At 46.2% G+C, this 25474-nt stretch overlaps 1 protein-coding gene across 3 annotated transcripts in view; it reads right to left on the reverse strand.

The window, feature by feature from the left end:
* lama5 (laminin, alpha 5) overlaps window positions 1-25474 on the reverse strand; it is a 283499-nt gene that overhangs the window by 64652 nt on the left and 193373 nt on the right. For 2 of the 3 annotated variants that reach the window (XM_080204748.1, XM_080204747.1), the window contains exons 36-49: window positions 20539-20683; window positions 17458-17598; window positions 15949-16110; window positions 14448-14552; window positions 14180-14263; window positions 12524-12754; window positions 10991-11104; window positions 10094-10221; window positions 9855-9935; window positions 8035-8249; window positions 4106-4206; window positions 3025-3205; window positions 569-712; window positions 332-483 (exon numbers count right to left, since the gene is read on the reverse strand). In XM_080204748.1, the coding sequence (XP_080060874.1) occupies window positions 332-483; window positions 569-712; window positions 3025-3205; window positions 4106-4206; window positions 8035-8249; window positions 9855-9935; window positions 10094-10221; window positions 10991-11104; window positions 12524-12754; window positions 14180-14263; window positions 14448-14552; window positions 15949-16110; window positions 17458-17598; window positions 20539-20683 (1984 nt within the window). The remainder of the gene's footprint in view (window positions 1-331; window positions 484-568; window positions 713-3024; window positions 3206-4105; window positions 4207-8034; window positions 8250-9854; window positions 9936-10093; window positions 10222-10990; window positions 11105-12523; window positions 12755-14179; window positions 14264-14447; window positions 14553-15948; window positions 16111-17457; window positions 17599-20538; window positions 20684-25474) is intronic. The other variant, XM_080204749.1, reaches the window with a different exon arrangement.

Here is a 25474-nt window from a genome sequence, read left to right on the forward strand (position 1 = left end):
GGGCATCGCTGGCTGGCTGGCATTTATTGCCTATCCCTAGTTGCCCTTGGAGGGCAGTTGTGAGTCAACTGCATTGCTGCGTGTAGGCCAGAGCGGGTAAGGATGGCAGATTCCCTTCCCCAAAGGATATTTAGTTAACCAGGTGGGTTTCCTAGTTAAAACGAAAAGGAGGGGGTCCTCAGGTGAGCAAGGCCCAAGACTCTCGACCCACCAGAAAGCTGGCAGCAGTGTGAAAGGTTTCTTCATATTAGGTCTCCTTATAAAGACGCTAAGCTGTGCAACTCGCTTGCGCGAGAGAAAGGCAGTAGTACCGCAGGTCATTGTTACTAACCGCCAGCTGTCCAATGCTGTTGTTCAGAGTGTTCATTCGAGTCCACGCGATGGAACTAGCCGTCAGGTTCGAGAGCTGGTTCGTGATTTCAGGCAGCAACTCAGCTGTCCTGTTAAGATCTTCCAAAAGCACCATCACACAACTGTCACAAGCTGGAAAGATTACGCGGTGACATTTTACTCACTGAATGCAACACAAAATGCGTCTAGTTTTTAGAAAATTTGCCCAACTACTCACGCTCACACTTCATAGAATCCAGATTGTCAATGACTGGGACCGCGTGCGTCTGTAAGCAGGTGTCACACTGCCTCCCTCCCAAACCATTGCTACACATGCAATCGCCAGTCCGAGGGTTGCAGGAACCCCCATTGCAATCACATCCTAGAGAAAAATAGAACAAATGTAAGCGACAACGGCAACAAGTTCAATTCCTGTCACCAGTTTGTAGGGGCAGCACAGCGGCACAGTGATTAGCACTGCTGCCTCATAGCACCAAGGACCTGGGTTCGATTCCCAGCTTGGGTCACTGCCAGTGCAGAGTCTGTATGTTCTCCCTGTATCTGCGTGGATTTCCTCTGTGTGCTCCGGTTTCCTCCCACAATCCAAAGATATGCAGGTTAGGTTGACTGGCCATGCTAAATTGCCCCTTAGTGTCAGGGGAACTGGGTAAGGTAAATGCATGGGGTTCTGGGGACAGGGCCTAGGTGAGATTGTGGTTGGTTCACAGACTTGATGGGCCGAATAGGCCTCCTTCTGCACTATAGGGATTCTATGATTCTTTATACCGTTTCTCTGTTTATTCTCAGGGTACACGATTGGTGATATTTTCTGGCTTTTATCAGGCGAGAAGAATGGTGTGTAGCTTGCTTCCCACGCTGCCAGCTTAACCTGCCATTTTGTAAACGCTTTGGGGATGTAAAATTCACGCCATCACTGAGGAGGTGGGGCTAGAAAAAGCTGGGAATCCCGAGATTGTGTCACCCTTTTTAAAGGGTACCCAGATATCTAATATTAAGGGAGCCTCTCCCCGAGCTCCCCACCCCTCGCAGCGTCAGCCTGCCGGGGAACATTGCCCCAGATATGTCCCTCCAGGGGCTGAACGTTCCTGCGCACCTCTGGCAAGGATCCCTTGAGTACTTTGTAATGTCACTTCATTGAGGGGGAATTCCAAAGGCGGTTAGGGGCTGGAGGGCGCAGGCAGTGAGGGTGGGGTGGTGATATGGCCGGGAGGATGTACAGAGATGAGGTCCCCACTCTTCCTGGGTGAGAACCTCCTTACGTCACTGATAAAAAGCAGGGGAAAAAAAAATTGGGAAATGGGATCTTGCTGGATCTTGCGCTCATGTCACCCTTTGTGTTTACAGTGGCTGGGCACATAAATTCACGGCCAATTTCTTTAAACAGTGGACATAAAGCAAAATAAAACAATACGGCTGTACCTTCTTTCCCTCGGATAGAAAATACCATTCATTGCTGCTTACTAATTGGTACTTTCATTAAGATAGAGAAACAGCAATTTTATAGGATCCCTACAGTGCAGGAGGCCATTCAGCCCATCGAGTCTGCAGCGACAAACTGTCTTTTCAAGGCCCGCTAATCCCACTAACCTGCAAATTGTGGGACAATGAGGGACAATTCAGCATGGCCAATCTAGCTAATCTGCACATCTTTGGAGTGTGGGACGAAACCCAGCCAGACACAGGCAGAATGTACAAACTTCAGACAGACAGTCACCCGAGGCCGGTATGGAACCCAGGTCCTTGGTGCTGTGAGGCAGCATTGCTAGCCACCATGCAAGTATATTAATATACTAATATATATAAAGCATTCAGACAACACCCTTACCAACAGCAATTGCTCCCCTCAACTTGTGCAAGCTGTTTTGTGTGCACAGTATCCACTCTGTCCTTGGCTTGTACGCAGGCTTGATACCATCCTTAGAATGCAAGTTAGTGGGGAAATTCTAACAGGATCCTTTTATTTAAATTAAGAAAAATCAGCAGGGGCCCAAGACTTTTGAAGTGAGTAGAAGAATAGATAAGCTAAATCAAGGGCAGCACGGTGGCGCAGTGGGTAGCACTGCTGCCTCGCCAAGGTCCCAGGTTCATTTCCAGCCTCGGGTGACCGTGTGGAGTTTGCACATTCTCCCCGTGTCTGCTTAGGTTTCCTCCGGGTGCTCCGGCTTCCTCACACAGTCCAAAAGATGTGTGTGGGTTAGGTGGATTGGCCATGCTGAATTGCCCCTTGTGGATTGGCCATGCTGAGTTGCCCCTTGTGGATTGGCCATGCTAAATTGCCCCTTGTGGATTGGCCATGCTAAATTGCCCCTTGTGGATTGGCCATGCTAAATTGCCCCTCAGTATCAGGGGGATTAGAAGGGTAAACATGTGGGGTTGCGGGGATAGGGCCTGGATGAGACTGTTATTAGTGTGGGCTTGATGGGCTGAGCGGCCTCCTTCTTCACTGTAGGGATTCTATGACTCTAAGTTTGGGTTTGCAAAAATGTAGGTTGCAAGGGAAAGCAAAACTCAGAATGTGGTGGTGATGAATGCCCCTGTTCTGTCGAGAATGAGTGGTGCAGTTAATCTCAGTTGAGAAGTCTATCTGATTCATGCACTGCTGTGGATGCCAATGTCAGGTGTAAATGGATGCAGTGTCGGATTTCCCCAATCTCCTCTGATTATGCCACTTACTTCTGCAGCCAGTTGGGCCATAGTTCCAGTACCCAGGAGCACAGTGCTGACACTGGAGTCCGGTCACACCAGGCCAGCATGGGCACTGGCCACTTTGAGAGTCACAGATTTCACTCTGAGAAGCGACGTCACAGGAACATCTCTGGCAACCAGCGCAGCTGTCGTATCCATAATATCCAGTCTAGACGTAGAGAGAGAGAGACACGCATGAGAAATAGGAAGCCAGATATTCCCCTTCAAAAGGTAAGTGTGAGCAAGTCATCCAAGCACACTTTCACATTTCCCACCATCCTGATATGGTTCCCAAAGCTCTTCACCAAAAAGATTTCTTTATGTCATTCCTGGGTCTGTTGTAGACTAATTTATCAGAGATTGACTGCTATGATTAGTAAAAATTCTATTACCACTGCATCATGTGACTACCAGGATGATGAACTGAGAATTTGCCAGATGGAAAAATCCAGTCTTGATACCAGTCATTGACTCTTTGTTCCCTGGAGACTAGTTTGGTATCATCGGGACAGGAGGGAAAGCCTTTCACCTCCTTCACCAATGCTCCCTTCAGTTTTTCTTTGCTGTACATGACCTGCTTCTGGGACTATACAGTCCCATAAAGACTGAGGCGTGGCCATGCATTTGCATGTGATAAAGGGAACATCCAGTCTATTTGCTGCACTGAGCAGTACATTCCGATTACTGCACTGCCGGACAGCCTTGAGGGAATATTGTCCTGGAGTCTGAATTGTTGAATAATTTCAAGAAGAAGGTAGATATATTTCTAGTTTTTAAAAAAGGGATAAAGGGGAACAGGTGGGGAGGTGGATTTGAAACCAGGGACAGATCAGCCATGACCTTATTGAATGGCAGAGCAGACTCGAAAGGCTGAATTTGCCTCCTTATTCCTATGCCCTCCAACCTGCCCTCAAACACACACTGCACTTAACAAACATTTTGAAAGAATAAAGTATCGAAGAAACCACTGCTTTTAGGTGTGATTTCTTCAGGGGATTCAGTCAGAGTTACCAACTCATACGAGTCAGAAGCGCAACGTCTAAACAAAACTAATGAATGGTGTACTTACCTCACAGCGGTCACAGTGCGCTCCTGTCACACCAGGTTTGCATCGACACTCTCCAGTTCTGTCATCACATGATTCTGTGCCACAGGGTGAACAATTACACGCTGCAAATTTACAAAATAAAAGATAAGTGAAAAAATTACCAATTTTATAATTGACTCTTGAAATATTAAGAGGCCATAACAAGTTATGAACTTAGATTTAAGACGCTTACATTCCAAAGTACGGAACATTAAAATCACCAAATACAACTGATCCTGGATTGACAATAGATCAAATTCTGATTTGTGCTCACTGAGTCAGTGGTGCTGTGCTTGCTTGAGTCAGAAAGTATTGGGTTTAAGTTATTCCAGACTTGGGCACATAACCCCGGCTGACATATTTAATGTCATCTACCCTCCAAGACAGAGTGTGAAGTAATGTAAGACGTTAGTTGCTGTGGACAGATTGGTTCCTATATTTGGCATACAAAATTCAATGGTGGCATTCCAGAAGTCATTCATTGGCTGTAAAAGGACTTCGGGATATAAAGGGGAGGCAGTGGTGTGGCGGCACTATCACTGGATTAGTAATCCAGAGTGCTAGGGTAATGTTTTGGGAACCCAGGTTCAAATCCCACTACGGCAGATGGTGAAATTTAAATTCAATAAAAATCTGGAATCTGATGACCATGAAAAGATTGTCAATTGTCGTAAAAACCCGTCTGGTTCACTCATGTCCTTAAGGGAAGGAAATCTGCCATTTTTACCCAGTCTGGCCTACATGTGACTCCAGAGCCACAGCAATGTGGTTGACTTGCAACTGCCCTCTGAAATGGCAGGCAGTTAAGGATGGGCAATAAATGCTGGCCCAGCCAATGATGTCCACATCCTGTGAATTAATTTAAAAAAGGCACAAAATAAAAGAAACTCGCTTTTCTTTCTTTCGATCTATGGAAGGACAAAGAGCATAATAATATTGTATAACTTACAATCGGCAATAAATTATATTTATATCATGCCTTTAACTTTGGAAATGTCCCCAGTTTCGTAAGAGTTAGTGACGACGAGTGTTACATGAAGAGAAGTGGAAATTTGACACTCAGTTTACCAAAAGGCTGGATCAGTTAAAATTTCCTAATAAGTCTTTTTTTTTGGAGTAGCTGTATCAAGAGGGATGGAGCAGAATCGGGATACAGATTAGCTATGATCTAACTGAGTGACGGCACAGGTCTAATGGACAGAATGGTCAGTTCCTGCTCCCATGTCTCAAGCATTGGCTACATGCCATTGGCTCGCAACTCCACAGGGCAAAATCATCAAACTCCTGAAAATTACAGAAACTATTGTATAGTCCTGCAACAAATGATGAGTGGAAAGAATGATTGCACAGTCAGGAAAATAAGTGAATGTCACAAAGTAAGGACACACAAACTGGTGCAACACACAGTCAGGAAAAGAAAATGCGTAAAATACATGAGTAGGATGGTATGGAGGGCACTAGCTATGAGGGGAGGTTGGAAAAACTTGGTTCATTCTCACTGGAGCGATGGAGGTTGAGGGTTGAGTTCTCACTGGAATGAAGGAGGTTGATAGAAGTCTACAAGATAATAAGGGGCATGGACAGAGTCGATAGTCAGAAGCTTTCTCCCAGGGTGGAAGAGGCAATTACGAGGGGGCAAAGGTATAAAGGTGCAAGGGGGCAAGGTTTAAAGGAGATGTATGAGGCAATTTTTTTTTAAACACAGAGGGTGCTGGGTGCCTGGAGCTCACTGCTGGGGGAGATAGTGGCTTTTAAGGGACGTCGGGACAAATACATGAATAGGATGGGAATACGGGGATATGGTCTCCAGAAGGGTTTTAGTTCAGACAGGCAGCGTGGTTGATGCAGGCTCGGAGGGCCGAAGGGCCTGTTCCTGTGCTGTAATTTTCTTTGTCTTTTCTTCATCAACTTTCTCCCAGAGCTTAAGACTGATATCAGCCGTGGGTCTGGATTGAGCTACTGATACACAGCAGAAGCTGATTTCCTATCAGCACAGCCTTGTCTTACAGCTCTGATAATGTTTTTTGAGAACTTGTGTAGATTTGAAGGCAATGATGTATTAATTGTTTGATCCACGTGAACCGTACAAAGGAGAGAAGTGCATTTGATTGAAAATGCTTAAAAGTCCAACAGGAAAATAAAGGTCTTGCTAAACAGTGGTAATTTCCCAAAATGACTTTCTACTCACCTGATTTATATTAATTTAGTTTGATTTGAAATTCAAAAACAGTCAGTCACTGAGATCTGAATATGTAATAACGTGAAAAGCGATTGTTTTTAAAATTGACTCTGATTTGACACTGGAGAGCTTTCTCAATTTGGACTAAAAGATATGTAACTAGAGAAGCCAGAAAAACTAGGCCAAGTAGGGCTGGCTGATGCCAAGAGGCAGAACCATGGCTGTAGCTCAATATGTGGGCTGCGCTTATGCTGCACTAGTTCTTGTGTCCTTAGTTTGTGAAAGGAGCTTCCAAGGCTGCAGGACTAAAGCCCTGCTTAAGACATTGCCAGTTCTGAAGCCAAGATGTTCTCATGCCAACTATCTGAGCAGATGTGAATATTCATACAGTCCTACAGCGCAAAAGGAAGCCATTTGGCATCGAATCTGCACCGATCACAATCCCACTCAGGTCCCATCCCCATAACCCCATGTATTTATCCTAGCTAGTCCACCAAACACTGAGGGGCAATTTAACATTGTCAATCCACCTAACCTGCACTGTGGAAGGAAACTGGAGCACCCGGGGGAAACCCACGTATATACGGAAAATGCAGACTCCACACAGACAGTGACCCAAGTCAGGAATCGAACCCAGGTCCCTGGTGCTGTGAGGCAGCAGTGCTAACCACTGTGCCACCGTGCCGCTCCAGAAAGGCTGATGCAGTCTTCTTTTGCAGACATGTAAGAAACAACGGAATTAAGTTGCATGCAATCATATAATCACTACAGTGCAGAAGGAGGCCAGTCAGCCCATCAAATGGATCAAGATTTTTCGAAGCAGTTACACTTGGTAGTGAGAGCTTACGCGAACTAACATTGTCATTTTATGACATGCAGTCTTTACCCTGAACTTTCCATTAGGGATAGGTTGGGGTGGGTCTTCAGCCAAACACCCTCATCCCAACCCAATATCCTGGACAGTGGCTCATTATGAAAAGTGTAGTGGCACAGTGGTTAGCACTGCTGCCTCACAGCACCAGGGAGCCAGGTTCAATTCCCGGCTTGGGTCACTATCTGTGTAGAGTCTGCGAGTTCTCCCCGTGTGCGCATGGGTTTCTTCCGGGTGCCCCGGCTTCTTCCCACAGTCCAGAAATGTGCGTGATAGGTGGATTGTCCATGCTGATTTGCCCTTTAGTGTCAGGGGGATTAGCAAGGTAAATATGTGGAATTACAGGGATAAGGCCTGGTGGGATTATTGTCAGTACATGCTCGATGGGCCGAATGGCTTCTTTCTGCACTGTAGGGATTCTATGATTCTAAGGCAGTCTGGTGGGATCTTTGCCACTCAGGGGGAGGTTGCCTGTTCAATGACAGATGAGGATGTTCCTTTGGCTCTCTGTAGAATATGATTTGCACTCACTTAATTAATTTTTCCTTGCCAGATACTCCTCTCCAAAGATGTGCGGGTTAGGTTGATTGGCCGTGCTAAATTGCCCCTTAGTGTCCTGAGATATGTAGGTTAGAGGGATTAGCGGGTAAAATATGTAGGGATTTGGGGGTAGGGCCTGGGTGGTCAGTGCAGACTCGATGGGCCGAATGGCCTCTTTCTGCATTGTACGGATTCTATGAATTACTCGCAACTCAAGGAACTGACAGCATTTTCCTTTTATGGCAAACATTTAAAAATAATCACCTGGTTAAAGATAGTTCAAACTCTGCACTTGCGTGTATATTGGTAAATATAACTTACGGGCACAATTTTTAGCCGTCACCGCATCTCCATAGAAACCTGGTGCGCAGAGTTCACAATGGGGCCCAGCAGTGTTATGCATGCAGTCCAGGCAAACCCCAGTCAGTGAGTCGCAATTGCTAAACAACATATTAGAATCCGTGTTGCTATTGCAGTTGCATGGTTGACATTGGCTTCCCAGCACCATTGGGTTTCCATAGTAACCTGGGGCACACCTTCACAAGAAAGGAGAAAGTCATTAATAGACCAGATCAGAAAAAAAAAACCCAATACAAACACACTGCCCAAGTTTCACTGACATAGAACAAGGCTGAAATCCTCCGGTCTTTCCCACCCCTGCCAGCGGGAATGGGGAATTTGATGCTCAGCCAAATCTCCGTTCACAGCATCAGGGCAGGATAATCCCAGGCACGGGGCGAGTTTGGAGAATTCCGGTCATGGTATTCGAGAATTTGGGGACTGTTGTAGGGTTCAGTACAGACATCAATTGGAGGATGACTCAGGGCAGAGCAGTCTGATTGACTGTAAGAGAACGCTCAGTTTGCTAACTCTGCTGAGTAAGTTCAAACCGTAAAAATCAAGGACATTACAAGGGTCAACCTCCACGGATGCAAGCAACTCACTACAGAACCAGTAAAGTAACAGTTCTTTGCAGTTTCACTGGCTATTCCACAGCTGCAGATACCTGATACTGCTGACTGTTGCTTCAATAATCACATATATCTACTGGCTTGGATCTGCTCTGCGCACAGACCAAAACTCTTGAGTCTTTTTTTCTCTCATCTAGCAGGCTTCAAAATACCTTTAAGCATTGGCATGTTTTAAAAAACCACGAGAAATAGTCCATTCAGGGGCCCAGCACTCCTATTTGATAAGGCCATAGCCAAACTTGGACATTAAATACACTTTCCTATCCCATCCTCCACATCGCTCGATTCCGTTAGTGCCCAAAATACAATCAATTTCAGTCTTGATTGTACTCATCAACTGATCATCGAGAACCCTCTGGAGTAAACAATGCCAACGTGAAGAAATTTATCCTCAGCTCAGTCTTAAATGGCTGAATCCTAACCTGGAGACCAGGTCCCCTGGTTCTAGACTCCAGAAACAGCCTCTCCGCGTTGACACCATCAAGCTCTCAAGTGTCTCCTATGTTCCAGTAAGATCACTTCTTTTTCTTCTAAGCTGCAGACAATATAGGACCCTTCCAATTAATCTCTCCTCATAAGACAGCCCTCTCATTCCAAGTGTCAATCTAGTGACCCTTCACTGAATCATCTCCAATGCAAGCATGACCTTCCTCAGGTAATGAGACCAAAACTCTACACAGTAATCTGGCCTTGATATAACTGCAGCTAAAAATGACTAAAATCTACTTTCATAGTTTATTGCCCATGCCACTGACTTCCAAGGAGGAGGTGGCATTGTTACTGGATTAATATTCCACAGACCCAGACAATGCTCTGGGGACCCGGGTTTGAATCCCACCATGGCAGATGGTGAAATGTGAACTTGATTTAAAAAAATCTGGAATCAAAGGTCTAATGGAAAAAAATAACAGAAGTGCGTAGTTCTGCTGCGGCACATTTTGCATTTACTGTTTGAATTGACTACCCTTTCTGTTACTCTCAAAAGAAGGTGGCCGGAAAGAAGTTTACTATTCTGTTCAAAGATTCAGCTGTCCCTCACATAAATGATAAGCACCGTTTCTAAGTCTCAGATGAATCAACTACATTCCCGTAACAGTTACCATCTCCATGACTTGTTATGTCAATAAGGTACAATGCACTTTCCCCAATCACACAGATGCACACACTGACCTTTCACATTTTAAGCCCGCGTAGCCCGGCTTACAAAGACACTGTGTACGATCCCCATGGCTGACACAATCCTTCGCAAAGCTAAGAAAAGTTGTTCGAAGAAGGGAGAAAGAAAAAGTGACATGCATTATTTGAATAAATACTTAATACAACTCCAAGAACAATCCAGTTCAATGTCACCTCCCTGCTGTCCCCCTCACCACACCCCCGTTTTATCCTGATGAATTGGAAATACGTACTTGTTAGAAGAAACAGTGAGGGGACACGGACACTGAACACAAAGCGATGCTGCTCCAAAAGTAGCATTCTCAACATGGCCAGTCTTACAGCGCTCACAGTTATCTCCTTCAGTGCTATGCTGGCAGTTCTAGGGGAAAAAAATAGCTTTATATTGAAAAACTTTGCCAGTTAACTTGCTGTCAAAATGTTCACGGAAAAAAAGATTTAAAAATCCCATTCGCTGCTTGCACGATAGCGGTTGAGCATCCTTTACCTGGAACATCTGGGGCGGATTTTGTTTGGTATTTGGATTTTTTCAGTTTTTGAATATATAGCTAGGATGGGTAAGTAGAGACTTGTAGAAACCTAGTTAGCAATAAGGAGTTGGGGAAAGGATTTGTCTCCCTCAGTGATGAGTTAAATCATTTGTGAAGCAAAGGAAAGCAGCCTCTGGTAGACTGGACATGTAACTCATACCTGGAATGGGCACTGCTGCATTTAGTGTTTATTAGCACAGTGTTCACTGATGAATGGAGCTTCAGGCTCTGAATGTATCCCCCAGACTGCTGCAAGGAGATTGCCTCCGTTAAGCTGGTGGCCTCCTCTCATGGCAGTGGGCTGCCCTGCCACTGGCAAAATACTGGCATGTCCTTTAAATTACTCATATTTGGAGCTGTGGATATGCCTCTTTGGCGCAGGCAACCAATTTGCTTCTTGGCTGGCGGGAGTTTCACCATCAACAGGACTGAATTAGGGAGACATTGCAATGTGCCCCTCCACCCCCACCATCCTCCCATTTCTCACTCCACAGTTGGCACTCGCCAACAGTTGCCCTTATTTTTTTTAAAAAGACACGTAAGATGGTAATTTTGTAGATTTGCAAAAGAATGAACAGAATAAATGTTTGCAATACTTACGATACATATTCCAGATCCATCAAGGCACTGGTCTGAGTGGCCATTGCAGTTGCAGGGTACACACTTACCCAGGAAAAGCCCCTTCGTATCTCGGTAATAGCCCGGTGAACAGTCCTATTGGATAAGATTTTAAGAGAGGGTTTTGAAATAAATCACACTTCCGAGTTCTCCACAGACTTATCGGATGGAATTCACCCATCCAGTTTCAATGTCAGCCACACTGCAGCAAAAAGGTTAAAGACACCATTTGATCTCTTAACATTATCAATAAATCCCATCCAAAAAAAACCCACCCCAATCGATGAGATGGACTGTTCCACATGGTCTTATGCATCATTTTATTGGATAAGATATCAGAGAATATTGATTAAGGCAGATAAATGGCGTTAACGTCTCGATTAGCTTATGTCTTAACTGAATCAGGATCCCTACAGTGTAGAAGGAGGCTACTCAGCCACAGAGTCGGCACTGATATTGGGCATGAGGCAATGCCAAGGGGGCAGGGCCTGATAGGGGAGGAAATCGGGGCGGGGGGTGTTGTTGTCCCGCTGCCACTCTGCATCAGGATCGATGGGGGGAAGGAGGGAGGCCAGTGATCGGGGTGGGCTGGGGAGGTAGATCAGCCTGCCAGAGGGGTGGGGGGGACGGGAATCTGTCAGGGGGAGGGCAGGGGCTGGAGATCAGGATGGGCCAGGGGGAAGGGGAAGGGGGGCAGATTCAGGGTTATGGTCAAGGGGTCAGCGATCAGGCCGTTGGAGGACTTGGACAGTTGACAATGCGGGCATCGCAGGGTCGATCAGCGAGCGAGCTGGCCAGCAATCAGGAAATAGGCAATGCGGGGTTACTGCACATGCACTGATCTCAGCTCTGAGAGATCGGCGTGTACGCAGTGGTCCGCTTAGTGCCTTGCAGCCAGCTTCCCGGGCTGGGATAGGCCCTGTCCAAAGCTTTATAATGATATACATGCTAGTGACCTTTTCAGTGTACAGTGTGTGGGAGATTCCTCCCTGAACTCCCATTGAAAAGAACAGTATGAATTACTCCAGTTTTCACACAAATTTGACACTTACAATTTTTTTTAAGGATAATTTCAGCTGCTATCTTGCGCAAGGAGACGAGTTTGTAAAGATAGGTGCACAACACAAACTACTAAGAATCTTACAGCACAGAAGGTGACCATTCTGCCCGTCTTGTTCATGCTTTCTCTTTGAAGTAACTTTTCAATTAGTCCTGCTCCCCTGCTCTTCCCCCTGTCTCTGGCAAGATGGCAAACAATGACATATTTGGACGAAAATACATTGCAATACATGGGAACATTTCCCTGATAAACGTTCCCTGTATTTCCACTGGGTTCACAAATCCTCCCAATAAACTACGTGATTTAAAAAAGATAAAAATCAGTTCCAGGTTTGGAGGGTGCAGCCCAATGTTTACAATCAATAGGGGTTGACACATGTTAAAGACCAATTTGGCCACTAGCAAGGAATAAACACTTTACTAAACAAGAGATCAAAGAAACCCATCTCCCCGTACCTGACAGGAATCTCCTATGTAATTGGCTGGGCAGTGACAGATTTCCACGTTGCTGGCTGCAATCCCCTCGCCAGAGTCAGAAGCTTGTTCAAGGATCACGTTCCTCAGCGCGACAAGCTTGGCCAATTGGGAGTGAAGAGCTCGAATCTGTAGCCCATCCAGGCTGGCTAACACCATCATCATCTCCTCTCTGGACACCGGGTTGTGTGTCTGCATGTGCCTGAAGTTACTCTGTGCAAAAGGAAGCACATTCTACACATTAGCAGGTGGTGTCTGTACTCGTGTTACGGGAAACAGGATCGAATCACTGGATTGAGATAGAAACATAGAAGTTAGGAGCAGGAGGAGGCCATTTGGCCCTTCGAGCCTGCTCCACCATTCATCATGGCTGCTTCTGCAACTCAATAGCCTAATCCTGCTTTTTCCCCGTAACCTTTGATCCCATTCGCTCCAAGTGCTATATCTAGTCGCCTCTTGAATACATTCAATGTTTTGGTATCAACTACTTCCTGTGGTAATGAATTCCACAGGTTCGCCACTCTTTGGGTGAAGGAATGTCTCCTCACCTCCATCCTAAATGATTTACCCCGAATCCTCAGACCCTTGGTTCAGGACTCCTCCACCATCAGGAACATTCTCCCTGCATCAACCATGTCTCGTCCTGTTAGAATTTTATAAGGCTCATTTGTCTGAACTCCAGCAAAAATAATCCTAACCCAACCAATCTCTCCTCACACATCAGTCCTGCCATCCCCGGAATCAGCCTCGGAATCGCTGCACTCCCTCGAGAGCAAGAACATCCTTCCTCAGAAAAGAAGGCCAAAACTGCACGCAATACTCTTAAGTGTGGCCTCACCACGGCCCCTGTATAATTGCAACAACACATTCCTGCTCCTGTACTCAAAACCTCTCGCAAGAAAGGCCAACATACCATTTGCCTTCTTTACCGCCTGCTGACTTGCATGCTTACCTTCAGCGACTGGTGCACAAGGACGCTTAGATCCCGCGGCAGACTCCCCTCTCCCAATTCATAGCCATTCAGGTAGTAATCTGCCTTTTTGGTTTTGCTTCCAAAATGAATAACGCTGCTGTTTCTGTGTCATTTCTTTTCTCTATACTTAAAACAGTCCTCAGTTACTGGTGCTGCATTAGCCCAGAAGCTGCACCTGTACACTAACTCCCCTCATCTATCAACCATGAAAAATCCTCAAAATACACATTTACGCTGCACAGGTTTATATTGGTCCAGTTCCTTTGTGAAATGGAGTGAGATCCTTCCAGGAATCTTGCTTGACTTCACTCTGGAGTCGAGGAATTCTCTCTCTCTCTATCCCTGGATTTAGGGATCACCATTGTAATTCGGAACGTAAAACACTCTCTTCCTAACAACGGGATCTTTCAGTCCTGCCAAAATCGACCCCCACACTGCGGGTTCCCTGGTGGTGGGACGGGGGATCCATAGACACCAGTGGCCAACGGTGAGCTGTCTCCACTGTGGCGGGTGGGGGAAGGCTCAGACTTTTTAACCTCAAAAATTGCTCAAATCTTGTACAGTGTGATGGGTAGTGCTGCAACCTATACAACACTGTACTTGGCAGCTTTAATACACGTTCCGTCAATTATATAAAGCAAATGACAAAGTAAGTGATTTCAAACCTCCACCAATTGAAGCTGGATCTTGTGCAGTTGACCGGGTGGGGGATAATCCTTCGCTATGTACATGATGGTCATCTGGTTCCCCTAATGGACAAGGAGGAATTGTCAAAGATTAAAAAAACTCCCTGCAAAATGACACAGCTCATCTGTGACAGGTGGCGCACGATTCTGAATAAAACAGACTTTAAAATCTGCAGGGATGATAGCTTGCCGCCTCCAGCTCTGCTTGTGGGCCAGGCCCAGCCATTCAACTTTAATGAAAGCTTACCTTCAAAATGACGTCAGGGCGAGCTTCGACTGGCAACGAGAGGATGTCACCGCGTGGAACATTGTCTCGAAGCTGGTAGGTTAGGTTCCCTCCGTACGATGAAATCTTCGGGGAGAAAAGTTTTGTGTCACGTAATAATGGAGATTTAACAGGCTAAACGTTGAACAATGTGAAAAATGGGTTTGTCAACACAGAAACGGGACTGCCACAAGAAAACAGACATTTAACTGTTCAATCTCACAAGCCATGTCAGGAAAATACTATTGGCTGGGGGATCCCCAGTGGTCTAGGTGCATTTCAGAAACTGAGCTAATTTCCTGTTCTAATACAGGGCATCATGCCCATTTCTGGGCTCTTTCCAACATATGATTGTGACCGACCACACAAGTGTGCAATGTATACATTGCAGCTAGTTATCCCAAGCTTAGAGCAACAAGGCTCCTTTGACAGCGTCTTCCATACCTGTGACCTCTACTACCTAGAAGGACAAAGGCTGGAGATGCGTAGAAACATCACCACCTTCTCTTTCAAGCCACATTATCCTGAAATAAGGCTACTTTTGGCCATCACTCACCCCTCCCAATCTCCACCACATTGCAGGACTCTCAATAGCTTGGTGGCAGTGTCCTTGTTTTCTGGCTAGTGCCTCCTTCATGATGTGGAATTCTCCACTCACCTCTTGAAGGAACAGCGTTCTGAAAGCTAGTGGTGTTTATTACCAAATAAACCTGTTGGACTTTAACCTGGTGTTGTGAGACTTACTGTGCCTCCTTCACGACCAGAGTACTTGAGGCAGGACTGGCACACCAAGAAAGCCAGTCGTCCCTGATGACACAATGGGACCAATCTTGAGTGGCCTTTGCATTTATTCGGCCTTGGGGCCAGCCTCCGTGTTCCCTGAATTTATGGGCCCTGGTTTCAGATGACACAGTGATTAGCACTGCTGCCTTGGGCGCCCAGGTTCAATTCTGATCTGGGGTGACTATGTGCGGAGTTTGTATATTCTCCCTGTATAGGTTTCCTTCAGATGCTCCAGTAGTTTCCTCCAAAGGTGTGCAGGTTAGGTGGATTGGCCATGCTACATTAGAAATATCTTTGAACACTAAGGGCAATAAATGCATGGAGTTACGGGGATAAGATGGGGAGGTTGGGCCTGGATAAGATGCTATTTCGGAAACTCGGTGCAGAGTTGATGGGCTGAATGGCCTCTTGGTTCTATTGGCAGCATTGGCTGAGAACTTCTGGTAAAACTATGCAACCACGTGACCACTGCATTTTCAAGGCTGCTGGTACAGACCAGCATTCAAGCAATCAACTCTTCAGCAACATTGTCACATAAGGAAGGACTTGAACGGAACACAAACTTTGCCCAGCCTTTGTGTGAACTATTCTGCCTTCAAATCCACAACCGGGTGGTTTTACCAATCGGGGAAACATTCTGTGGTGTGTGGACAGTAACGGGGGCATTACTGCTCGTTGGTGTGAATCTGCCTTGATGTACCTGGTCTCCAAGATAGGGAGACGGTGCCTGCCAGTACAGGTCCTGGTAGATATCGGCCACGTTACGAAGGTCAACTTCAACCTCTTGCTCCTCAGCGTTGAGGGTGACTGGTAATTCTTGACGATCTCCACCCACCAACGTCCAGCCATTCATGTGAACAAACTGAAATTGAAAACGGCACAGGATGAAAGGTTGTTCAAAACTGTTGCTCAGAGACACGGGGCAAGATTCTCCGGCCTCCCAGCCGAGTGTTCCTGCCAGCGGGAGGTGGTTCGGTGCTTACTAACGGCGGAGTTCTCTGGTCCTGCCACTTCCAATGGGAATTCCCACTGACGTCGCCCCATTCCAGTGGGAAACCCACGGGTGGGGTTGTGCTGCCTGCGGGACCAGAGAATCCCGCTGGCATGAACAGTGGGAGAATTCCGGCTACGCTCCCGTTCTGAAATCGGACATTTACACTGCAGAACTGCCTCAAGATTTTGTGGTGAAGAAACCCAGTGACTTCCACCGATACAAACTTGTACAGCGCACCTGTTTTTCAGTCTGGACCAGGCTGGCCTCCAACGATTCATAAACTTCATACCACAAAAACAAGCAACATCCTTCCCTGATAGAGACAGCAACCCAAAGGAAGCTTCAATCTCACTCAGTGGCAGAAAGGTTAGTAACCAGGGGGCACAGATTTAAAGGTGAGGGGCCAAAGAACCAGAAGCTAAATGAGGAAACCTTTTCTTATTATTTTGGTGAGATTTATCGATCTTGATCCTGAAAGGCTGGTGAAAGAAACTTCAACAGTACCAAATCAAACAAGATGGGCCAAAGGGCCTTTTGCTGCGCTGTAGACCTCTGCAACTCGAAGAGCTGGATAAATATTTGAAGGGGAAAAAGAAATACACGGCTATCAGGAAGGAACAGGGAAATGGGATCAATGAGTTAACTCTTCCAAAGAGCAGACAGAGGTACAATGGGCCAACTTTAACACTCAAATGAATAAAATGAGACAGTCAGGGTTCGCAAGTTAAAGATATTGGGCAGGATTTTCCAGCCCTGCTCGAGCGAGACTGGAAATTCCTGCTTGAGGTCAATGGTGATTTCCGTTGTCCATCCCTCGCCTGCTCCAAATCCTTCATCTTGGGGAATTTCACAGTAACTTCATTGCAGTGTTAATGTAAGCCTTACTTGTGACTAATAAATAAACTTTGAATCTGTGGCAGGCGGGGCGGTAGAATTCCGGTGATAGGGAGAGGGTGTGCCCAACGCCAGAGTTTGGGTCTTTAGGCCGAGCTGCAGTAACAAGCATCGGAAAAGCTATCCACACCTTTTCTGGTGAAAGCCAGTGTCCAAAATCTGATTTTTATATTTAATTTCTGTAATTTTTCCATTTTCTTTTATCGTGACATGTCAACGCGAAGGGGCTAAACTCTCAAACACAAGCTCAGCCGGGCAGCGCTGTCAACAGTGGAGCTTTCTGAGGAGAATTTGACACTGCGCTGGCAAGGTACAACTCACCGCAGTCCTTCTCTTCTCGGAGATCTGGCAGCGATCGGTAGCTCCAAAGCAGAAGCAGCTGGTACAACCTTTCGGATTGGCTGGGTCCAAGTAGAACGTTCCCAGGCGGCAGCTGTTGCATTGTGGGCCTTCCACGTTTTCCTGAATGCAGAAATTCAGCAAAAGATAAAAGATACAAAAGTGCCCACTCCATCCTATAACTTAGATAGTCAGACCTGTGACATTAATCAGGCAAGATTGCCCTGATCACTTAAAGGAGTCATAGAATCCTACAGTGCAGAAGGAGGCCATTTGGCCCATCGATTCTGCGCCGACCGCAATCCCACCCAGCCCCTATCCCCACAACTCCACTCATTTACCCTAGCTAGTCCCCCTGACACTAAGGGGAAATTTAGCGTGGCCAATCCACCTAACCAACACATCTTTGGACTGTGGGGGGAAATTAAGAGCACTCGGAGGAAACCCACGCAGACACGGGGAGAAAGTGCAAACTCTGCACAGACTGGAAATTCCCGCTTGAGGTGATTTCCATTGTCCATCCCTTGCCTGCTCCAAATCCTTCATCTCGGGGAATTTCACAGTAACTTCATTACAGTGTTAACGTAAGCCTTTCTTGTGACTAATAAATAAACTTTGAATCCGTAGCAGCCGGGAATCGAACCCAGGTCCCTGGCTCTGTGAGGCAGCAGTGCTAACTACTTTGCCACTGTGTCGCCCCAGAAAAACTCTGTGAAACTGATGCGATTTGAACATACAACCTTCTGATCTATAGCCAGGCGCGCTCCCATTGCACCACAAGCCTGCCAACATTGAGTGACTTTCTGATTTTATTCCCAATTGGCCTGGGGTTTAGATCTGCTTTCTCACCTCTCCTACATGAAGTTTTAGAGGGTGGGTGGGGAGATTATATATTGTGCTAAATCCATTGCTGTTTTATGGGATATTCTGGATGAACCAGGCCTGGTGATGTCTTTTCTTACCCACTGTTGTTGTTTTCCATATTCACAACAACACGTGGTTTTTAATTCAACTATTGGGGCGGCACAGTGGCACAATAGTCAGCACTGCTGCCTCAGAGCGCCAGGGACCCGGGTTCGACTCCGGTCTGGGGTGGACTGTGTGTGGAGTTTGTATCTTCTCCCCATGTTTCCTCCGGGTGCTCCGGTTTCCTCTCACACGCCAAAGATGTCCAGGTTAGGTTGATTGGCCATGCTAAATTACCCCTTTTGTCGGGGTTAATGCGTGGGATTACGGGGATAAGGGTCCGGGTGGGATTGTTGTCAATGTAGACCCGATGAATCGAATGGCCTCCCACACTGTCGGGATTCTCTGATGTGTACAGACAGAAACTGAAAAATCATCTCTTCACGAAATTAAATGAAATGACATTATCAATTTAAAGCAAAACTCAAGACCAAACATCGCATTGGTATCCTCAGTCAAACAAATGATTCCCCTTGCTGCAAGCCTCCGCTTTGTGATATATTTTTATTTGGATAGTCAGCAGTAATTGCAAACTCTAGGGAATCTAGCCTGCTGAAACTTGCAAATTTGGCAATTTATCATAGAACTCTACGGTGTAGAAAGAGGCCTTTCGGCCCATCGAGTCTGCACCGAACATAATCCCACCCAGGCCCTACCCCCAGGTCACAACATATTATACCCACTAATCCCTCTAACCTACACATCCCTGGACACTAAGGGGCAATTTCTTAGCATGGCCAATCAACCTAACCCGCACATCTTTGGGCTGTGGGAGGAAACCGGAGTACCCGGAGGAAACCCACGCAGACACGAGGAGAATGTGCAAACTCCACACAGACAGTGACCCGAGCCGGGAATCGAACCCAGGACCCTGGAGCTGTGAAGCAGCAGTGCTAACCACTGTGCTACCGTGCCGCCCATTTATAGATGGTTAACTCATGCTGAAGCAAAATTAGTCAATGGACGTACCTCTGCTGATGGCTTAGAATCCCCCAAACTGTCAGCTTTTCCCCAACGAGGCTGTCAGACCCACTGACTGTTTGATACAGTGTATATTCAATAATTCCTGTCCTCAGATTGTGTGAGGGGAACTTGGGCTGGCGAGGCCAGCAAGTCAAGATCAAAGTCTACTTGGATTTCCAACGGTGAGGAGCTGAGGTAACCTGTGTGTTCAAATTTGATAAGAGTGCTTGCCCATTGAAATTTTTCTCTGGAGAGTGCTCAGTTCGAAAAGCTACCACAATCAGGTCGCATCCAGATATTGAATTTGATGGTCGGCTAAGATCAAAATGAATGGCCGAACAGGCTCAAAGTGTTAGAATGTAACCAGTGACAACTTTGTATTGGATGTAATGTGACCAATGGTAACAAGCTGTAAGGGTCAGCTGACCCAGTAAACCATGGAACCAATTACAGAACGATGTGACAGTCACCTGACTGACTATAAATAAGAACCTGTTGGGAATTGTAGGGAACTTGGATTGGCCCAGAGTGAGGCCCCAAGTTTGGAATAATGAAGTTTCTTTATTAAACCCTTTCTTTGATTTATAAGTTGGAGTAAGTTTTGTTATATTTTTATTTCCTGCTTTTGAAGAGTTCCTTCTGAAGAAACACGAAGGGCCGGATGGCCGACTCCTGTTCCTATTTTCTATGTTGCAACCTGAAGAAAATCAGTAGAAAAGGCCAATGCTAACTCCAGCCACGTTAATAGAATGGACACAATCTTAACAGCCATTACTGCCATGCTCCCGCCGCAGCAAAATCAGAGAATTTGGGGGCTGTTCGCTGCAGCGGGGTGGGAAAATCCTGCTGGAATGAACAGCCTTAACATTCCAGCCAGTGTCTATTTAGTGTGTGTACAATCTGTGTGGAAATCTAATCAGCAGATTTTAATTTATATATTTGATGCCTTTCTATCTTACTTCAGAAAATAGGCCGTTAGTTCATTAACATTCTCCATAAAGCAGGTCTAAAAGGTGTTTGAAAGTACGCCATAATTAACCTGATCAAGATTTTAAAACGGCTGCTTTGCATTTCTGATGATCTGTTGTAAAGTCGTGCGTTCGCCTGGAGTTGCTCGGCTTTGATCGAACTGACCTTGCAGTGACATTGCCCAGTGATGGAGTCACAGATGCTGGCTTCGGTTCCAGCCCCATTGCAGTCACAGGGCATACAGTCGGGGTAGTGGTAGAATCCAGGGGCACAGCGATCACACCGGCGTCCAGTTACATTGGGCTTGCATCTAAACAAAGAATTGGGTTCGGTGTTAACAAGGAGAAGATTTGGCCCATCGCAGTGTTCTTACCCAAGGTTTAAAGCTTCAAACTTCAAATAACTGAGTGAATCCTGCACCCTTGTTCAGAGCTCCACTCAAAAGGAGCGAGTGACAGAGATGTGGTCCAAGAGTCCAGAGAATTGGAGCCCAAGCTGGGATGCTGTAGCACTGTGGTTATGTTACTGGACTAGTAAGCCAGACACCTGGATGAATGAACCAAAGCTCCACTCCTATGCAATTTAAGTTCAATTAAATAAATAAATCTAGAAAATAAATAAATTTACAAGCTCCATATAGGCAGTGACCCATCTGTAGCAATGATTATGGGACTATTAGACTGTCCTATTAACTCAAATGATTCACTGATAGGCATCACAGTGGCACAGCGGTTAGCACTGCTGCCTCACAGCGCCAGGGACCCAGGTTCAATTCCCGGCTTGGGTCACTGTTTGTGTGCAGTTTGTACATTCTCCCCGTGTCTGCGTGGGTTTCCTCCGGGTGCTCCGGTTTCCTCCCACTGTCCAAAGATGTGCAGGGTTGGTAGACTGGCCATGCTAAATTGTCCCTTAGTACCAGGGGGAATAGCTAGGGTAAATGTCTGGGTGGGATTGTGGTCAGTGCAGACTTGATGGGCCAAATAGTCTCCCTCTGCATTGTACAATTCTACTTAGGAAAACAAACAACCCACATGGTCTGGCTTGTTTGTAATTCCTGACCCACAACAGTGTGTCTGACTCTTTACTGCTCTCTGACGTGACCCAGTGAGCCACCCTCCGGATTCAGTAAGGTGCCTCACTACTGCCTTGTTGAGGACAATTGAGGATGGATAATAAATGTTTAAAAAGTTTATTTATTTGTGTCACAAGTAGGTTTACATTAACATAGCAATGAAGTTACTGTGAAAATCCCCTAGCGGCCACACTCCGGGACCTGTTCGGGTACACTGAGGGAGAATTACTCATGGCCAATGCACCTAACCAGCACGTCTTTTGGACTGTGGGAGAAACCCACACAGACAGGGGGAGAATGTACAAGCTCCACATAGACAGTGACCCAAGTGGGAATCGAACCCAGGTCCCTGGCACTGTGAGGCAGCAGTGCTAACCACTGGGCCACCGTAAATGAGGCCCTGCCAGCAGCATCCAAATGCCATGAATGATTTTAAAATAAAAACTAACAATAATTATAAAACAATATAAGAGCTTCCTTTAAGCATTATTCTGTTGGGGATCAGGGATCAATGTATTAAAAGTCTCTTTAAAACATAATATACTCTCCAAATTTTAACACAGGAAGAAAAGAAGCATCTTCCATTAACTGAGATTAGTCATTTACCTCTGGTAAGGTTTATTTATTAGTCACAAGTGAGCTTACATTAACATTGCAATGAAGTTACCGTCAAAATTCCCTAGTGGCCACACTCTGGCGCCTGAGGGAGAATTTAGCATGGCTCATGCACCTAACCAGCACGTCTTTTGGACTGTGGGAGGAAACCGGAGCACCCAGAGGAAACCCAAGCAGACACGGGGAGAATGTGCAGACTCAGCACAGACAGAGACCCAAGCCGTGAATTGAACCCGGGTCCTCGCGCTGTGAGGCAGCAGTGCCAACCACTGGGAGGGGTAACTGACAGCAGGGTTATTTTCAGGTGGGGGAGGTGAATTTTTTCTGTTCCTTTGCAGCATTGCAAACAAAATTGGAAGTTTTGTGTACGTGAATTGGCAGCAAAATACCAAAGAGGTTTCCAAATGAGTAGCTTTATGATTTTTAAAGAGAAAAACGATCCAATTAAACACCCTGCCTTATCTGAGTGAAATCCCTAACAGGCAGAGAGACTGGAGGAGCGCTTCCCTGATGCTCGCTAACACTTGTTGCCAAGCAATGATTTCAAAAGATAAAGCATTGCATGAATACAATAAAAAGAGCAGATGATTGAATTGGAACAGACAGTTATCCAGAAACATGTAGAGAGAGCTTTCTGTCATCACCGAATTCCTGCAAGATGATGGAAATAACGATTTTGATTAATGGAAATATATCGCCTGTCAATGCTTTGGCAGACTGGTGTCTAAATATTATTCTGTCCTGGCAATTTGTCCAGCGACATTACACCGTCTACACGCAGATAATATTGGCTTAAATTGAGACATGATCATAGCACAGCAAAAGCATAGCAATAGCACTCACTCCTGCAGATAAAACACTCGCTGGCAAATTAAATTTTCATTTTAAAAGCTGCAAATAGTGGGAATCTGTAATCTGCTAAAAACTTTCCATCTGCATGTCCTTCCTGACTATAAAACTTTGCATCCCGTTGTCATCTATTTGCCACATTGTCATCGACTTTTTGACTCTATGGGAGTCGGGAGACTCAAGCGGAGGCCCTTTAGCAGGCTGCCCGCTGGGCACCAAGTCTCTGTCCACTGGACTTCCGGCACCGAAAGCTCCAGCCCGGAGCCGTATCAATTATTTAAAGTAGAATTTGCCTATCGTTAGCGGGTGCGGGACTGAAGTCTTTGGGCCCGGCATCCTGGAGCAAAGTGGCAATGCGCAAGAAGGAAGCTTGGCACTGCCCACCAAGCATCAGGCAGTGCCAAGGCAGGGCCTCGGGGTGGGGGGGTTGGGGTAGGAGTAAACAATCGGTAGGGGGGCGTGGGGGTGGTCATCGGATTGGGGACCCTGCTGCCACTCTACACTTGGGCTTGGTGATAGAGGGAGGGAGGCCAGTGATGGGGAAGTTGGGGGGGGGGGGGGGCACACATCTTTATAACGCTAGCGCACTCTGCAGCGCACAGAGTGCGGGAGATTCAGTTTGAAAATCCCACTGAAAAAAAACAGCATGATTTACTCCAGTTTTCATGCAAATCTAGCACTGAAAATTTTTTTCAGAGTGTCCCACCCTTTATATTTTGAACAGTGTTAAAGATTTTTGGGATTTGTTAAGATCATGCAATCGCCACAATCTGACTTCCCTTCTGGCAGCGCTCTGTCTGGATAGGGCCCCATCTGGTGCCCAAGTAGCAACAATAAAAATCCGCACACTGAAATTCACTGGTGAAGCTTCGCATGGTACCACCTCCCAGCTCGCCCCCCCCAGCCCGCAACGATTCCTATGGTGGATGGGGCAGGAAAACTTTCCCAGGGTGTCTTTATTCCCTGCTTAGAGGCTGATGGAGCTTCCGTGCGTTTCTGGCAATTTCTACCTGTGCAAATGAACTACACAAACTGACTGCTGCTTCACTGACTATCAGCCACAATCTGAGGCCCAGATATGGGTAAAAGGAGTTTCAAAACTTTTGTTTCGACTTTATAATTTCCATGGCTCGATGCTATCTCCCTGAAACCAGACACAAAAAACTGTGCGGGAACATAAAAAGATCTACTCCAAAGCAGAACAGAAACTGTATGCTGCCTCTACGTTAACCCTGAACACTTTTCTTTCTTACAACAATATTAAAGGACTGTGAGGCATCTGCATTCAAAGCTCTGGATACTTGGGCCTCACACAGCCACTGGAGTCCCCAGTTTAAACTTACCGGATTTACCAAATCCGATCGCTAGTTAACAGCCAGATATATGGTGACCAGAATCAGGCAAATGAAAACTGAGGTTGTGGTCGGTATGGCTACAAGAACAGGTCAAAGACTAGGAATACTGGCGAGAGTAACTCCTGACTCCCTGAAGCCTGTCCACCACCTACTATCAAGAGTTTGATGGAATACTCTCCACTTGCCTTGATGGGTGCAGCTCCAACACTGCTCAAGAAACTCCATACCAACCAGGTCAAAGCACCATGTTCACAAACATTTAGTCCCTTCACCACCAACACACAGTGGCAGCAGTGTGTACCATCCACAAGATGCACTGCAGAAACTCAGTAACTTTCCTGATGCAACTCCTTCCAAACCACTGCCGATTAGAAGGACAAGGGCAGTAGATACATGGGGACACCACCAACTGGACGTTCCCCTTCAAGCAACTCCCCATCCTGGTTTGGAAATACATCGCCACTCCTTCACCGCCACTGAGTCAAAATCCTGCACATCCCTCCCTCATGGCGGTATGGGCAAACTGACATCATGTGAATTGCCACAGCTCAAGAAGGCAGCTCGCTACCACCTTTGAGGGCAAACAGGGATGGGCAACAATGCTGACCTAACCAGTGACACCCATTTCCCTTGAATGAATAAAAAAATGTACGCTTTGTGAAGCAGCACTACAGACATCCAGCTGACACCAGTAAAAAAGGCTCCTTAAAAATGCAGAGTTGAACTTGCACAGTCTGATGTTATTAGGATATCTTTGCCTACCCTCAAACCCCGACTCCTAGGAATATGAGAGAATGACCTGTCATCACCTTAAATAATGAAACTAAATTTAAAATGTACAGGCAACAGAGAGGCTTGTGTGTCTGCCCCAGGTAGCATACAGTTTATAACAAAACTTGTCTGGGATGTTCCTCCTGTACTCAGACTCCTTCTCACATACCTTGATGCCAGATAGCATTATACCATGATTGAAGTGATAACATCTGATCAACAAGAGTAGATTAGTCGGGTCTTGTAGACAAAGCCACGACAATAATGAAGTTACAGTAAGAAGTCTCACAACACCAGGTTTTGGTGTTGTGAGATTACTTACTGTGCCCACCCCAGTCCCAGTCCATCTCCACATCACGGATAATGAAGTTACCCAGAGATTTGGCTCCAAGCTGCTGTGTCCCTGCTGCTGCGAGGTGTTGTGGAATATTGTATCAAT

The sequence above is a fragment of the Carcharhinus amblyrhynchos genome, chromosome 16 (genome assembly GCF_965287045.1).
Source record: "Carcharhinus amblyrhynchos chromosome 16, sCarAmb.v2.hapA, whole genome shotgun sequence".
Taxonomy (NCBI): domain Eukaryota; kingdom Metazoa; phylum Chordata; class Chondrichthyes; order Carcharhiniformes; family Carcharhinidae; genus Carcharhinus; species Carcharhinus amblyrhynchos.